At 33.9% G+C, this 17,913-nt stretch overlaps 2 protein-coding genes across 14 annotated transcripts in view; one reads left to right on the plus strand and one right to left on the minus strand.

Annotated features, from left to right (window-relative positions):
• LOC116349940 (high affinity cGMP-specific 3',5'-cyclic phosphodiesterase 9A) overlaps positions 1-17,913 on the minus strand; it is a 121,447-nt gene that overhangs the window by 17,659 nt on the left and 85,875 nt on the right. For 8 of the 13 annotated variants that reach the window (XM_031781613.1, XM_031781620.1, XM_031781609.1 and 5 more), the window contains one exon: positions 16,356-16,539. The exons of 3 other annotated variants lie outside the window; for them this stretch is intronic. The gene's annotated coding sequence lies outside the window, so the exon portion shown is untranslated. Of the gene's footprint in view, positions 1-16,084; positions 16,172-16,355; positions 16,540-17,502; positions 17,860-17,913 lie in introns of those variants that run through there. 2 more of the 13 variants (XM_031781614.1, XM_031781619.1) reach the window with 2 other exon arrangements.
• On the plus strand, positions 428-3,622 carry LOC116349942. Its single transcript, XM_031781622.1, has 5 exons — positions 428-580; positions 758-936; positions 1,081-2,151; positions 2,232-3,084; positions 3,167-3,622. Exons 2-5 carry the CDS (start codon positions 766-768, stop codon positions 3,298-3,300), a joined length of 2,229 nt encoding a protein of 742 aa, XP_031637482.1. The 5' UTR covers positions 428-580; positions 758-765; the 3' UTR covers positions 3,301-3,622.

Consider the following 17,913-nt stretch of genomic DNA (forward strand, 5'->3'; position numbering starts at 1 on the left):
AGTGATTTGATTTAATTTTCTGCAAAAGAATTTTTTTTAAACGGCACTTGGCATTTATTTTTTTAAATACTTTCGTATTCATGAACGTATATGAATTTCGAATTTCGAAATCTGAAAGACATTCGAATTGAATTTGACAGTTGCCGTTCAACCATCGTCACTTTGAAAAAAGATGCAAACATCATAATTTTGTTTACATTTTAAAATGTGCTTTGTTTTGAGAATGCATCGTGGATTTTTAGTTCAAACAAACAGAATTCTTTCTTCTAATTTCAACGTAGATATTGTGAATTTGCAAAGAATAGATTTATTTACGGTGAATTTTGTGCTTGTTCTTGTTTTGTTTTTAAAATAACAGAACATTTCCAAAGTCACACAGTAAGAAATCAAAGCGGCATTACAGTGTATTTTGTATCGAATTGATAGGAAGTTCATTTTATTTGTGTGGAAGTGCATTCTTCATTTTATATGTCTTTGTTGTGTGAATTTGACTGTGTATTAACTTCAAATTTGATGCCATTGGATTTTTGACTGTCGAATATTGCGAATCGAATTCAGTTTAGCGAAAAATCCTCACAAGGCAAGTTGATTTAAACTGTTTGGCCATTCAATCATTGTTATTGTTGTACTCTCTATTGTGTGTGTTTTGTGCTTTGAAATTGCGATTTGACGTTGTGTGTAGCCTTCAATTGTTTATATAATTATTTAACGCATTTTTTCTTTCTTTTTTCCGTTTTTTTTTTAAATTTTGAAATAGACTGCAAAATGGGTCGTCACAAGAAGGCTGATCCAAACGCCGACCAAAGGTGTATAAAGCAAGGACTGCCATCAATTATCCGTGAACGATATCGGGATGTAATTGTCGCAATCATTTCGTACTTATCGGTGAAGGCTACGAAGATCGCATGCCTTGCATCGTTACTATTTTTGATGAAGGTAAGTACACACATTTCTTTGACCAAATTTTATTTTTCGTCATTATTTCATCATTTTTTCGGCACTATGCGATCCATTGTATTTATATGAATCGATTTGATTGTTTGTCTCTCTCTCTCTATGTGTTCTGTGTTTCTTGAATAGGTCAATGAAGCACTCGACGATTTCAACTATGATTTTTTTGAAACCGATGAACCATCAACGATCATACACAACTGTTTTAAGGCCGTTCTTGTCGATAACATTGGTAACATATCGCTTATGTTACCTGGTTTCCGCAACATTGTCGACGCTGCACACATTGACTGGCCCACAAACGGTGGGTTCGGGAACGGTTTTAAATATATATGGGAGCAGTACTACGACAATGTCAAAACGAACCTGACAACGCATTGCGAGTCTCGATTGCGGAAGTTTTTTAAAATGAGAGCATTCGAACTCAACGACTACGCCATCAAGTACAATTATTTCAACAATTTGTACGGTATGATCGAATTCGAATTGCCATACTACGACGAGGAAGATATAAAAAATGCCATCAATTATACTTATCGTCGTCGAAACACCGCAATTGGCGACGTTGAACGTGAGATGCGATTGGGTGAACTATTGGATGAATTGCGTTGGTTGGGAGCACCGGACGATTGCAATATCCGTGACTTTGTGAAAGAGGATTGGTTCAAGTCGATTCGCATGTGGTCGGAAATTCAGCGCGATATTCGGAACTTTCACTTTGCATACGAAGATCGTCGCGATAAACCACAAATAAAAAACTTTGTCGTTGTGCCGATGTGCACTTTTCAGCGTCGACACATTCGAATTGACACCGACGCATTGTACGTTATCCTATCGAATGCGAAATTGGTGCCTCGAAAGTGCGGTAAACGGACACGTAAAGACGGAACAACAAATTTCAAAAACATCACGAGCAACGAATTCCGCACAAATAAAATCCTAAGTTGGAATTTATTCTTCGATGTGGAGAAAATTCTCAAACTTGTGCACAACAAAAAGGAATTCGATTCTCAAATTTGTTCCGATGGCGTATCTGTATCGTTGATGTACAAAAAACCGAAAGTACCACCAGTCGAGACAACAGATGACGAAATCAAGGCAATGTATGACAGCAATGAGTTGAAATATGCTGTTGGATGTGATCCGGGTATGCGAACGTGGAACGCTTCCGTACGACGAGATTTGCATACCAAAGAAGAGGTAAATTTGTCATTTAATAATGAATGAAAGCGATTGTGATTGTGAATACAATGTTGTTTTTGTTGTTTTCATTTTGTTAGGTGAATTTGCGTATATCCAGCAAGCGATATCACTGGGATGCGAAACAAGGCCGACGTAATGCAAAAGCCGAACGAATCACAAGATTGTTTACTTTCGAAGAGCAAGCCGATCGTAATCGAATTGCAGCTATGATTGGTGAAATGCCATCGCCAAAAGGACCATCATGGCGTTCGTACATTGAACATCGATTACGTGTAATGAATGATGGCATTGAAACATACTCAACCAAACAGTATGCACGCTTGGGACTGGACAAGCATATCGAATCGGTTCGTGCAATCGACAAAACGGCATGCAAAATGGTTCACAATCAACCATCAATTTTCTACATGGGAGCCAGCGGATCAACACCAGCTAATTCGCCGATTAAGATCAAGAAACATGTGCGATGTCCAGGCACACGGAAGCTGCTTGCGGCCATTATGAAACGTGGCAATTGCATCATTCGAATGGTCGATGAGTACATGACATCACAACATTGTCCATTGTGTTTCAAACGATTTCCACAAGAAACTCGACGTGATCGATACAAGACATGTGTGGGTTGTGTACCAAATCCAATTGTTGGACTACCACGAACCATCGTAACCAATGTGAGCAAACGATTACTACAAATGCGACGAACAATTGAACGAATGTGGCGCGAGATGCGTGATATAGGCGATGTCATTGCTGCAACTCTTCGAGATGGACCGAATGCAGGTCGTTTGGTGTCAAAGAAGCAACGCTTCTTCAAAACATGGCTACCAAATGTTGCAAACGTTGAAATCGAGGGAGCTGCCGGAGCACAACCAACGCTCACAACTGTATGGCACCGTGATATCGCAGCAGCGAAGCTGATCCTCTACAAAGGTATGCAATCAATTGAAATTGATACAAATTTTGAAGCAATTGTTATACATGTAATGTGTTTTTGTTATGTATCATTCGGTAGGTGAATGCGTGGTGTTCAAGCGGACAATTCATCCAAATGTACGGAGACCACGCCGTGTTGACAACAATCAGCCATTGCCGTTGTATCGAGGTCAGAATCAGAATGTCAACAATGGACATCTGCAGCCGCAGTAGTAGCAGCCCTCATTCAACAACATTCAAACAATACTAAATTTAGAAATTAGTTTATAACAATTATTTGTTAGTTCGCTAGGCTTGATTAAATTGTGGCCTTGCCAAAGTACGAGTACCTCTTGGTATAAATTGTACTCGGTAAGTGGAGTCTATTGCATATACAATAGCATAATGATGATTATGAATCAAGTCAATTTTTTCATATCAGTCTAATTGAATTGTGCTTTCTTTTCTTTTTTTCTTTCCATTGCGACGGTAAAATTGACTGAAACTACACACGAATGCTACCCCAAATTCGACCGTAAACTTGGGCCTGGTAATGGGTGATTTGCGCTAACAATTGTTCCTTGGGAATTGAAGTACGCAAGCCGTCGTATTGTCAATTACCTCTCAATTTTTTTAATTACACTTGTGTAATTGTGTAAATTATTAAATTATAAAAGAAAAATTCCTCAAGAATTGTGAATTCGATTGGCATAGATTCACCAAAAATTTTAATATATGTGCGACTTGAAATATAAATATATTTTCATATTAATTTGATAAAAAAAGAATTTTTAAAAAATTTCATGATTGTTCCATTTGTGACAACCTTAATATTCGTTTCAGTTATTATTTTTACAGACTGTTCACGTCTTATGGAATAAAGTCTCTAAAAGCAAACTTTCCCAATAGACAAAAGCAACATCTCATTTTGGTGAGAAAACACACACAAAATTTTATCGCTTAAGTTACATTTACAATTTCTTACTGTATATATTCTTGTATCAGCACATGTATCTTCCAAATACCAAGACACCTGTTGTGCTATATGAACACACATTTCTAATAGTATAAAACTGCTGATTTAAGGTGAACCACAAATGATACCGACAAAGTTCTTCTGCTCAACCACTAAAACAGTCATTTTTCTAAAAAAAATAACAGTTTATAAGTCGAATGATAATACAAAAATCGTATTCAATTGAGTATCTTTTCCTTTCAGATTTTTTTTCAAAATGGTATTTGTTTCGTGTTTCATTTGGAATTGGTTTTTATAAATAGTGGAAAACTGTGATCACTCTGAATAATAAATATTTGGGCCAAGGATTTTGATACCCTTTCCTTACGCAAAACTGTTTCTTAAGTGTAATTCACTAGCTCTCTTTTCACTTCACATATAATATTGGCCAAGCTACATGTCGGAAAGTATATATATCATCCACAAAGTATGGTTAAAAGAAGATGACACAAGAAAACTCGTGTCTATACCCTGCAATCCATTCGAATCCAATTAACTTGAAACACACAATGCTGCATACTGCTTACAGTTTTTCCGACGAAGGTGGCCACAATTCAAATGCTTTTAACTAATTAATTTATAGTTTGCTATATGGTATTCATGTGCTTTTTCTATCCTCAAACAATATTACATTTGTTTGCAAAGGTTGTCTACAAACAAAAGGTTTTTATGGCATAGGTTACATTGATTTTGTCTCAATGTAAGCATGCATGTGTGCATGTTGTGCAAATCGTTGAATCTAACAACAGCATTGTCGTTTTTCTTGATCACAACTAAAAACAAAACACAATCAACTTGTTTTCGGTTTATATCTACATTTGCTCATTCAAAGACAACAGCAATAGATAAGTCTGTGTGGGGGGCATTTGATGAAATGCTGAGTAACAGAAATGAAATAGAATCAGAGAGTTTTATTCATTTTAGTGGCTTGCAAATATTTACCGTTGACAAATACTTTTCATATTTGCAGTGGAATCTCATTTTTGGCTGTGTGTGTAATCCGTCAAATGCCATAAAGCATGTTCAGCATTACGAGTCATTCATTAATTTCGTTAATTCTTTCACTCTCATACTCACCGAAATGAATAAAATTCTTCGGAATAAAGCTAACCCCAAACATAGACACAATCCAATTTTGCTTTCATGCCAACCGACAAAGACAGGGTGAGCATTCTTTACGTTATAAAGATCTACATGTAAAATGAATTGACGTTTGATATGGCACGCAAATCTATTGTATTTTCGATTGAATTTTCCCGGACGTAGACGATCAATATTTTGTAGTCATGTTAACGAGTTTGGTAAAAATTAAACATTCGAACTACTTTTTTATGGTTGCTATTTGAATAAGAAGAAACAAATTGAATCCGACATTGGAATTATTCAATCGATTATATAATAGAATTATATTTAATAGAATGTATGGTGGTCGTTTTTATGTATAATATCCGAAAATCAAACCATTGGTAACAAACAATGGCAAAAAGCAAATTCAATATACATTTACAATGCCATGATTACATTGAAGCTACACATACCAATCAATATTCACAGAGAAAAACAACGTGAGTAATTTTAATGAGAAATAGGATGGAAATGATTTCAGAGAGCCATATGAATGGGGTAGAATAAAAACTACTTCTCAAAAAATTGGTATTTTAAAACGAAACCTAAAAAAAATTTCAATAAAAAGTGAATCAATTTTTTTTTGTCCAATTGTAGTGAATCAAGAAAATTTTGTTCAATAAAAGTGAACCAAAAAAAAAAATTTCACTCGGTTTTTTCAGTGTAAAATACACTAAAATGAAATTTTTTTTTAGGTTCACTTTTATCGAACAAATTTTTTTTGGTTCACTTCAATTGGACAAAAAAAAATTGATTCACTTTTCATTGAAAGTTTTTTTTAGGTTTCGTGTTTAAACATTTTTTGAGAAGTAGTTTTTATTCTACCCCATTCATATGTGCGTTCATCATGGCGTTCATTTTGAAAATTCAAGCATTTTTCGGCTTGATGAAAATCTTTTTACATTTGTAGATGATAATGCCATGGTATTTTTACGTTCATTATCGAATTTATCTATTTCATTCAGATTGAAATAGAAATAAGCGAACGGAAAAGATAATAACAACAGAAAATGCGAAAAATCCACCGGGAGTAAATATAATAATCATGTAATTCAGCTTCGAGTCTTGTACGTTTCAAATCTTTGTTGTTATGAGTCAGTCAATTTGTTTGCCTTTCGGCCTACAAATGGGTTAATTATATTGATTCTGATGAGAATATTTTGTTGTAATTTCCCAATACAATATAGCGAGGACAAAAAATCAACATTGTCGATCCATATCGATTTGAACACAAAAAAGGTTTTCCATCTATACCAAATATAGAGCATGTAACAATGTTTATTTTGTTTTCATGGTGTTCCATTTAACAAAATCCATTCGCTAAATTGACTGATCGACATTCAAACAAAACAATATCTAAATTTGTGTGCACGATGTATTTATTCGCTTAAACGCAATTGCTTTCATATACACTGGGGTTCAATTACCCGAGTAAAATCACGATGAGTACATTGGGGAAAATTTGTGCAATATCGCAATAAACGTATTCGTCCCGGTTTTAATTTCTTTTTACATGTTTGCGGCATGATCAACTTTAAAATACACTTAGAATTTATGAAATTGTATGTGTATTTGCCAATTGCATAGAGATCGATAAAGCATTGTTGTATTTTTGAAATGTAAGCAAAGTGACATGTAAATATGAGAAAAAATGAGCAATATATGGAAATACTAGCGACAGTGGATATCCCCTTGACCCAAGTGCATACGCAGAAGTTGTGTATATAGCTAACTCACAAAATCCACATAAAACAAACGCATTCATTCCCTTCTATTTGCAGACACAATTCAAATGCTTTAAATAAATACTTGGATAAAGCCGGAATCTACGCATTATTTTCGATAATAAAAATTCCTCGCAAAAAGCTATATATTTGCTACGCGTTCCATCTATTTCTCTTTTCGTAATCATACATCTATATGAAAGTTGTCTACGTTCTCGTTTATTTACATTTTCATCCATCTCAGCATATCGCTTCAGGCAAGTGAAATAAAAATTATAAATAAATTACTTGCCTTTCGAGTGACTCGGAACTCACAAAAACGATGTTGCGTATATAAAAAACGTCGCTACCAATTATTTGGTGATACTAACTAAATCTAGGCACCTTTCTATCTCAGCAAATAAAAAAGAGCATTGAGTTGACGATGTATCAAATTGGATAGAAAATGCTCAAAAATATGTATCAACCCGTAGCGTTGAAATGCCAAACGAAGTAGAGACGACGCTGGAAATATGACAGGAAAATCCAATAGTAAATAAAATAACTGCAACCGGTAATTAACTTTTGATGATATTTTGTGTGAATGATACCGATATGGGTTTTTGGATTGGTTTTCCTTTGCTTTCAATGTCTATATGAAAAACTGTGTATATGTTCATAGTACTAGCAGAACAAATGCCATCGATCATTTTCTCGACATGTTTATATAGTAAATCGCATCGCATTGCTAGTGAACGGAACCGAGGGAAACGAGCAAATACGTTTTTCAGCCACAATATAACCGTTGCACAAGAAAAAATACGGGAACCAAACAGTGAGAGAGAAAGAGTATAGTAAAAATCTATGGATAAAGGATGTTTGTGCAATAACCCTGCGAGATAGACATAAATTAAGCGAACAAATGAGCTGAAAGGAAAACGGAAAACCGAGTAATAAAATATTAAAATGTGGATATAGCTATGATTGTGCTTTGTGTGTATGGCCGTTGGCCACACTGTAAACAAATAAACATCAAATGTAGCATCAACAACAACAAATATTACGAATAAAAAAACAGCACACAGCCGCAACTAAAAATCAGTGGAAACAAAATATACAAAAAATGAGATGCCTTCCCCCGAAAGCAAATGCCGAAATAGCTTAAGACTATTTCTGACGGTTGACCATAATATTTTTGATATTAGAACATCACACTGAATGTCAAATCGAGATGCATGCAATAGAGAAAAAGTAAAATGACACATACGCATATAAAAAGAAAATACAAAAACGAATGAAACGAATGTATCCATGTGAGACATAGAGCCTACGGTAACGTAAACACATTTTGACAACTAAATGTTTCCTATGAATTTATAATAAAAACAAAACTAGAAGAGATGGAATCTGGGCTAAAGCGACATTTAGATATTAGTTTTATGTTGCCTGCTGAAATCAAATGTTAAAACTGTACATGTACACAGGCGGCTCGATTTTTGTACGTCAAAGCATTTGGAGAAAAGAAAAACCAAATTACAAATCTAAAAATATACATGAAAAACATAAAATCAGTGGATGTGGTCGAACCAAAAGTGTTTCTAAGTTAGCCACTTCGATGACGTGCTATCTTCTCATCAATCATTCTAATCTCGTGTGCAATTCGTGCAGTTTTGCTCATTTCTTCTGAACACTCCAATTCACGTATTCCCATAGAGGTATATATGTGTGAAAATATGAACGTTTCTATTTTTCGAACGAATTTTTCGGCGTTTAGGTACAGTCTTACTCATAAGGTCTCTTAAATGAATGTACAAACCACACTTTTTCGTTCTTATTTCTTTTTTTTTCAAGATAGATTTTTGCAAGCTTTCAGGTCAAATATCTTAAGGCGGCCAAGTTTTGTTCCGTCCAAAATATCTACTTACATCAACTATTATTATTGAATATTATACACGAATTTGTATCTTTTTCTTGCTATTGCTTCAATAACTGTTACATGTTCTCATTTTATTAATAAAATATTATATTTTATATATTTCTATAGTTTAATGCATGACGATGTCGTTTCATGTGAAACGTCTAAGTTTCACACAATGTAATATTGTATGTTCGAATAAAACGAAAAGATACACACGTCAAGTCATTGTTTATTGAAATTGAAGTACGCCAGGCTGTAAGGATGCCAGTTCATGTTATCATCGATTAAAGAATTTGAAGTCGACAAAGATTGATGATGATATCCACTCAGGACACAATGACCGAAATAAACGAATACAAATGTGTTTACTTTTCCATTTCTATTCGTCGCACATTTAATGCACGGAGAGCACTGGATTTCGAAACTGTGAACAACCATTATCAATACCATGCTTTATGTATATGTTAGCACCCTTAAACTTCTTGGTCCAAATGTAAGTTTATGTCGCTCATACTTGAAATCATTTTAATCCATTTTCGGAATTTTCAACTTAGTTAATGAAAACTGCATGGCTAGCACGTGCCTGATTACATTCATAGCGCCTTTCTAAAGCTTGCCTTCAACTGGAAAATGGAAAACCCGTTGGCCGATACAAAACTCATTTGAGCGCAGCTGATTGAGTGAATCCAAAGAAACTCGCAATTGATTTTTACATACTATAGTTTTGTTTTTGCTTTTCGTTCTTTCACTTTTTTATATATTATTCAAGAAGATCTCGGCCGGATATGCTTATTGCTTGTAATTCAATTTGTTCGATTCGTTTGCTGATCCTTTGAAGGCCGCATTGTGCATATTCCGATATACAAAATGCTCTTATCCGGTAAAAATCATGCTGAAACTGCTGACGAGAATTGATTTTTAAGTAAATTTTCGATTACGATTGGGAGCTAAAATTCAAATCATACCAAATCACATAAAAAGAATGGTAAGAAAGGCGAGACCTTTTGAAAATCGATTTTTTCCTTCATTCGAATTACTTTGATCTCATGCAAATAAATATCTAGGTTTTTAGCTCAGCTATTCGATTAAGCTGTTCCAAATTCGGGTTAATTAATTTTCCTTTGCAACGGAATACTACAAAGTTAAAATTAAATGCTGTCACTTCCAAATGGTTTGCTGCTCTTTGAATAAATTGAATATCTTTACATTCAACCCGAATTTGGAACAGCATTACATTCAACCGCGTTGATTGTAATCTAATTCTATAAAAAAATAAAATAAATGCAGCCATCAAGAGAAAATATAAAGCGGTATAATTCAGTGATATGTTGATAATATTTCTTGTTCATATCATGTTTACAAAGTGGCCAGAAGTGTTTTCATCTTCTTATGTCACACCCTTAGCTTGACACTCAATTAATCAAAACATGCCCTTGTCATTTGTCGCGCCAACCAAAAAATTATAGCATTCAGCAAATGATGCGAGTATAAATTACATGATTAGCAATTGAATGTTGATGAAGTTGCTGCTGCAGCATCAGTCATCATCTGAAATTTGGAAATTACTCCACCGAGACTTATTAAATTATGAGCATTGCGGTGCCATTCATTGCAAAAGTGCTTTGATTCTATAATAATTCAAGTGTATCTCTTTGCATTTTTCCTTTAATTTATGAACATAAAGCAATTCGCTTTATTGTAAATGTTCTCGCATATCTACGTGAAATGTTTGCCAAGATGCCTAAAAAAGATGAATAAGAGCTATTCAATGAAGGAAATTTGCATTTTGCATTGAATTCAATGTGAATAGGATCAAAACCGTGCCAACTTGGTGTATACACTTAGTGATGGCAGAATGGGCAAAAATTTACTTTGATTTTGCGGATCGTGCCATTGATTTAATACATGTCACTTTTTTAGTGTCAAAGTTGATATAAATCTAATGCAAAGTTCAAAATATTCAATCAATCTATTTAAAATGCCTCATTCGACTATTTAGGGCGAAAAGAGACATTCATTATTACCATGAACTGTGTAATTTCATGTTCGGCTTGACTTTATCTGATTTCTAAATTTTGTTACAACTTCGAAGTTCAACAAAATAACTTAATTTCAATATGATTTTTGAATCACAAAAAAGGTGCGACCAAATTGTAAATAAGGTGAAAATGGATTTGTGCTCAAATTGCGTTAAAATGTCAAAATGGCTAAAACGAAAATGGTGACGGCACCCGCGACAGCGGCATACTCCAACGTCAAATTGAAAGAAAATACTGAAATATTGATGTAATTTCATAAAAGATTACTTTTGATTGACATTTTGGCAATTTGTTCGAGCTTATTTATTTTATGGTCATGGTGCGATAAAAGTCACTCTAAAATGGCTAGAGCTCGCCGAGCTCTGGGTAAATGACTTGCAAGCTCTGTCAATATACAGCTTCATTGACCGAAAATTATGTTTTAAATTCGATAAAAAACACACCTTCAGCCACTACAATGGATGTGCTAGGAAAAATTCTGTACAGTAAGATGAAGCGATGTTGAAAATGTTGTATACATGACTGCATAACGTGCTAGTGTACTAGTGTTGAAATTAATTATTTAATCGTTTAGTAATTTTAAGTTTATTGAGAACTAAAATGTACTACAACTCACGACATATTCTACGCGCACGAAATTGCACACTCAAATGGACCTAATGACAAACACACGTTTTCACAAATTCACTAAACACGATCAATATTTAATCATTTTTCCGACTCCCTGTATCTTAGTTGATGATGCCTCTGTCGCTGGTGCCAGGTTACTTACGTAATATGGTATTATGTTGACATCAGTCACTAACAACTTAAGTAACTTGAACAGTGAGAACTACTTTATATGTTTAAAGTTTTGGTCGTGCTAGCTATGCGAGTCGAATGTCGTATTGGTATATACATTCTATGAAATATTCAGCATTTCGAGTCGAAGATAAAAACTTTACTTTTCGGGAAAAAGTTTTTATTCTCACATTTATCGAAGTTGTGTTCGATGGCAGAAACATCGATTCCGTTACGTTGACGAATGCAAGGTAAGATGTATGGTTTTAGTAATTTAGTGAGCATCGACATTGACTCATCCACCAAACACAAACATTGTTTTATACAGTCCATACCACAGATGCACGATCAAAATGAAAAATGATTTTCGTCGGCTTGTTTTATCTGGCTTGATACGTGACGCGACAGTAAATTTACGTTGAACGAGAATTACAAACAGTGAACAGAACATTGAATTTGTCACAAACTATTCGAACAGAATTGCCACAAAACCGGTTTATTGATATTGTCAATGCTGTGAATTGTTGTTCCGTTGTATAGTTTGTGTATGTGTGTTGCTCTTTAATTTCAAATGAGAAAACTTTCTCATGTTTCAAATGCAGGACAAACAATTTTCCATGCTGTTTGAATAGATGTGATTATTTCCTGAACTCACTTTCTGATTGTTATTTCCAGAGGATGGTGCGCTTTTTTGTTCAATTTCAGTAATAACTTTTGGTTGGCCCAGCTTTTGACAATTTTATCTGTTGATCACTTTGTTGCCACACAACCACCACAAGCACACTCTCATTCTTATGTGCTTCGTTTAAAATGATGGCAAAATGGAGGATTCGAAACAGAGCTAGGTATAGAAGAAATTAAAACGTTGCACGAAAAATATTACACAAGTTAATTACAAACCGAGCAACATTCAAATGGTTCAAATGAAATTACATTTTGTATTTTGCATTTTAAATTTTATCATGCCTTTTCTGGAGATGGAGAATTCGTCTCTTATTCTCCCTTGGCACCGGAATCTGTGTTTATGTGTATGCCAATTCCAATTCAGACATCCAGCAATTTTTTTAGAGAATTTTGATTTGTAACAAAATGGATTCAAATTGTTCTTTCTGATCCATAATCCGTTTATTTTATGCATTTCTTTCGTCTGAAAGGTGTATAACGCTTCGCATGATAATAATAACTGAAACGTTTTAGTATTCCACTTTCATTTTTTTCCATGCGGCATATTACGCGTATCGCACGGCACCTCACCCTGTGGTGAGCTACTAAAGGTAAATTACTAAACTCCTTGAACACTATATAAAATATTGAAAATTTTATTTCGAACGTGCAAAAGTGTCCATCCATTTATTTAACCCGACGGAGCTTTGGAAGTTTCAATATTTGTTTAGCTACCACTTTTGTGTGTATATGTATACATTGCTCGTTTAAAAACTTGCCTCTATCTCATGAATAACAAGCACTCGACCCAATCACACTAATTCTGACAGAGTTTTTTTTAATAATTCCATTTACTTGCTACTCACACTTTTCAAAAGTGCTGCATAAAAATGAATTTTAAAATTCAATGCATAGGTGCATAAACACGAAATTGTCATAAAATTGAACACTTGAAAAATTCGATTTGTGGCCATACTGCAACGAACACTAAGTGTCAATTCGATTTCCATTTTCATAGTCCATTTATGCATATTTTTCATGGCAACCATAACATCATAACATAAAATATAAAATGTGTCATAAATTCGATGGCTTGACACCTATCGCATTCATGATTCGTCACGGCTACAGCCCCATCGAAAATTCATCAGAATCCGTATAAATGTTAGTTCTGCATGTGCAAAACACAAAAAACATCTAGGCTGTCACAATGGTGAAAATAACATCGGTCATTGGGAAAAAAGAGAAAAATAGAAATAAAATTTCTATTGGCAAATTATTAAATTGTTCAATTTTTGTCTATTTAAATAAATTCGTAATATAAATTGCAAAGAAAACTCGATCTAGAAAATTGAATTTTTTTCCTAATTGAAAGAAAAACGGTCGGACTGTGAAACTGTTCAAATGAAGTTGATTTTGGTCAATTTTTAAATTCTTTTTTCCCTTCTTCATTCAAGCGACCAAGTGAATTCGAATAGAAAATTGTCTTAGAACTTCTCAAAAGGTCAAATTTTATTACATTTTTTTCCACCGGAAATTGACGGAGTCTGAACCTTCCAACAATGGCACTGAATGATTAATTTGATGTAATGTGTATGATGGCAAAATAAATGTACATCAAAATTTGCCATTCCGGTTTTATATGGAAGTTTTGTATTTTATGCTCCGTATAAATGTTGCTTTCAAAATTTAATTTGAATATAGCAAAAAAACAAATGAAAGCAAAGATTCACGCACAAAGGATCAATGAGGCGTAGACTAGAGTTTGGAGTATGTTTTTAAAACAAATCCATATTTGATAGGTGGAGAATATACGTATAAACTGACACGGTGTGATATTTATGATAGTGAGTTTTGGCAATCTCCAGATTTTGGCTCGAGTTTTTCAATGTAAAAACTTTAAGCAAAAATTGACCAAATTTAAAACAATACTGGTTTGAATACACAATGCTAAAGTTGTCTATAACCAACAAAACTTACTTTCGTTCTCATTGGGAAACAATACTCAATAAAATATACTCTGCGCTACGTCTCATCAATAACCATGTATTATGTATGTGTTTTTCACTTAAACACTAGGGAATAACCATCTTTCATGGCACGAATATATTGTACATAAAACATAACCGAAAACATTCAAGAAACAAAATGATGCGTAGCAACTTCTCAAGCATCGAATAAATATTTCCGAGTGGAGTGATGATTATGATTCGGATGTTCAGAACAAAAGTTCGATTCCCTATAGGCCATCAAGTGCCCAGGGTTGCTGAATCAAATGGAATCAATATATCGTTGGACAACAGTTAAAAGTTTTATTGAAATGTTTGATGATGTGCAAATATTGAACACATTGAATGAACGCTTCATTGGCGGTGTTTGAAGTGGAAAAGTCTATAAAGTTTTCAATGGATAAACAGCATTTCACTTGTCACATTTTTATACTTGATAAAACTAAATGGAGAGTAATTCTCATTATTGCAGGTAACATTGGAAATTGAATTGATATATTGAAATGAATGTAGTTGTGCGTGTTCACTACCGATTACATATTTTATTTAAAATTCATCATAAGGTCCAAAACTTTTAAATTTGAGGTTTCTATAACATTCAGTAAATTGTTTGTATGATGTATCGTCGATTGATTTCAAAAGCAAGAAAATAAAAAATCAATACGGTATTAGATGTACAACAATGGTCTTAAACTTTTCAAAGGGAATAAGTGGGAGCGAGAGAAAAACGATTATCTCTTAAACTCCATACGAACAATACAAAGGGAAGTATTTCGATTTTTAAACAAGTAGTGTAACACATTGGTTAAAAGCGCCTGGAATATATTAGCTGTAGCTTATACAGTCGGAACAAAAGCTAGAACAAACAAAAGAAACCAATGCCAGAGAAAAAAGAAGATGAAGAAGGAAATATGTGAAATTGAATGGAATAAAAAATCAAATAAAAGCGTTCTTCGTAGTGGAACTGCTTGCAGCTATGGTTATGAACTATGATTACAACGAGATGATCGAGAAAGAATACACAGATAATTCCATTTATTAACACTTGAAATGTTTGAAGGATGGAAAATAAGACTGAAAATGAAAACGACAACACCAGTGACACTGGACACCAAAGATAGAAAAATATAATGGTGACATCGACTGCGTCACAAAAGAACATTTAAAACCTCACAATCAAAACCAATCAAAAGAATTTTTCCCACTATATAGACGATAAGAGACAAACATACTCACAAACACAGATATAGTCCAGAGGGTATTTTTGTGCGGAGCACAAGATTGATAATCAATGAAGAAGTAAAAATCAGTCATGTGGCTGAAATCGAATTTTATGAGTCTGTGAGCCATATACTTTACACTTGATATGTCTGTCGTTCATCTCTGGCTTTTGCCATGGACACGACACGCATGGATGCTGTATACTTTGATTCTCATTTTCATTGCGAAATTTGACAGAATTATTGAGCATTTTTGCAGAGCGATGTACGTTCATCTTTCGACCTTCCAACAATCATCATCATTAAATTGTCCATTCGCAGAATTTCTTTTATCATTGTTGATTGTCTTCCGATTATAGAATGCTTTTGCATGGATATGAGAGGGCTATTTTTAGGTGAATGATGAAATGCCAAGAGAGACTCATCCGTACTGAATTTACAATTTGTCACAATCGACACTTTTTTTCCGTCGCACACCATTTCTTGATGTGTCATTGTATGACAACGATTAATGTACGTATTCCACTGTTTTTTCGTCTCACTCACCGTTTGAATCGATATGAAATATCACGCGTTGGCTTCGTGCAGCGTGTTAAGGTTTAATGTTTCGGTTTTATGCGAAGTTGATAGGCAAATCGATTCAACATTTGAGAATAGCATTTCAAAAACGCATCACTTTTTCTAATATGTACAACGAAAAATGTTGTGAGAATTCGTTTAAAATTCCGTTCATTTTTCAACTTACGCCGGGTCTACCCTTGAAAGGATGAAAAGTAAAAAGAAACACAAAACGAGAAAGAGGGAAAATGATACTCACTTATCGGTACGAAATCAGCAGTTTTCGAAGCAATTCGTTCAATGTGTGTTTGTGACTTTTTATTTTGGTCGGTTTATTCTCTCAGATGTACTTTTTTATAAACGCCATTGAATCGTATATCAGAATTCTTATATTTGTTCTTTCGATTCACAGACGCTCGAAACTTCGATTTTCGCAGCAATTTCTGAAACGAGAAAACGAGCACATAAAATTGCGTATTTTTTAAAATAAATAAAGCATAATGATATGTATCTATATATCTATTGAAAAGCCGAAGATTTCCTTCGTTTTTTTTTCATTTATTTCTTTTCCCCGATTCGCACAACGACTGGTATTTAGCAATTGGATATACATAAAATTAAAAACAGCGAAAATTCATCTTGAATTAAATTTCAATTTATTCGTGTTTTTACGTTAGTTTAAGATTTTTCACGTGTACATCCTCTACATTCTCCCTCAGTTACCAATTCGCATTTCGCTGTTTTCACTGAAGCAAATCAAATCAGCTGCAAATCAATAGCAGTCACGTATTTAACATTGTTCATTGTATTGTAGTGTGTATCGTCACAATTTCTTTTTTGTTAGCTCTATCTGATTCGACAAGGACTCCGATGGGAAAAACACAGAGCATCAATGTGTATGTGTGTGTGTTTTTTTTGTGTGTTCTATTATTCTTGCCACTCTTTTTCATGTCAAAATGTATCTTTGCCAATTCTGGTTTATTGCGCGTACAAATTTCGAATTTGGCGTTGTGTATTTTCCTTTTATCTAAGTTCGAAATAAATCTCTGTTGTTAGTTATATGGCTGATTTTATACGGCAATCGAAATCATTCGATTGGTACTTTGATTGAACGTCGACAGTGCGAATCGAAAGAGTAATCTTACGAAGCGACAACGACGCCAACGATGGCTTGTCATACAGAAAAAAAGCATATGTCTTGTGGAATAACCCTCTTTTAACTTTGATATATCACAGAAGACTTTTTGTCGTTTGTGTATGCATCAATTTGGGTTCTTTTTTGCTGCATTACCATTTTTCAATCACAACAGACGCCTATGGATGCGACCAAAAAAAATCACATGTTCCACTACTCAAATGGTTTTACCTTAAATTTGTGAGTCAATCAGGAGAATATATATACTCACAGAAAAAGTGGAGACGGTTTTTCCGCAAATTATTGCAGAAACAGCAGAGCAGCACTAAAAACGTGTTTTTTGTAGCTTATTTTGACAGCTCCGTACAAATGTGTATATTTTGACGTTTGACATTATTTGTCATCAGTTAGACAAAAAATTAGAGTCAATGTAAGTATTTATTTTTTGAATAATTTTTGTAATGTCGTTTTTGCAAATTAAATATCCTCATTTTTGACACAAAAAAAAGTATTTTTAATAGCGTTGTTGTTGTTTTTGTTTTCTTTTGATTTATAAATTACAATGACATACTTGATGTGATGACATACGTATTCATTACAATACATAATGCACATTCATATTTTGTGGGATTCTGGAATCAATTTCGATTTAATAAAAATGAAATTTATGTAAGTATTAAAT

Source organism: Contarinia nasturtii, unplaced genomic scaffold, assembly GCF_009176525.2.
Source record: "Contarinia nasturtii isolate CC-2019 unplaced genomic scaffold, AAFC_CNas_1.1 Cnas_scaffold_3175, whole genome shotgun sequence".
Classification (NCBI taxonomy): Eukaryota; Metazoa; Arthropoda; class Insecta; order Diptera; family Cecidomyiidae; genus Contarinia; species Contarinia nasturtii.

Bases quoted from the DNA above. Each gene is read 5' to 3' on its own strand.
- LOC116349942 (XM_031781622.1), top strand. From the start codon at position 766: ATGGGTCGTCACAAGAAGGCTGATCCAAACGCCGACCAAAGGTGTATA. The intron at 2,152-2,231 runs GTAAATTTGTCA...TCATTTTGTTAG, and splicing joins ATTTGCATACCAAAGAAGAG to GTGAATTTGCGTATATCCAG. The intron at 3,085-3,166 runs GTATGCAATCAA...ATCATTCGGTAG, and splicing joins GAAGCTGATCCTCTACAAAG to GTGAATGCGTGGTGTTCAAG.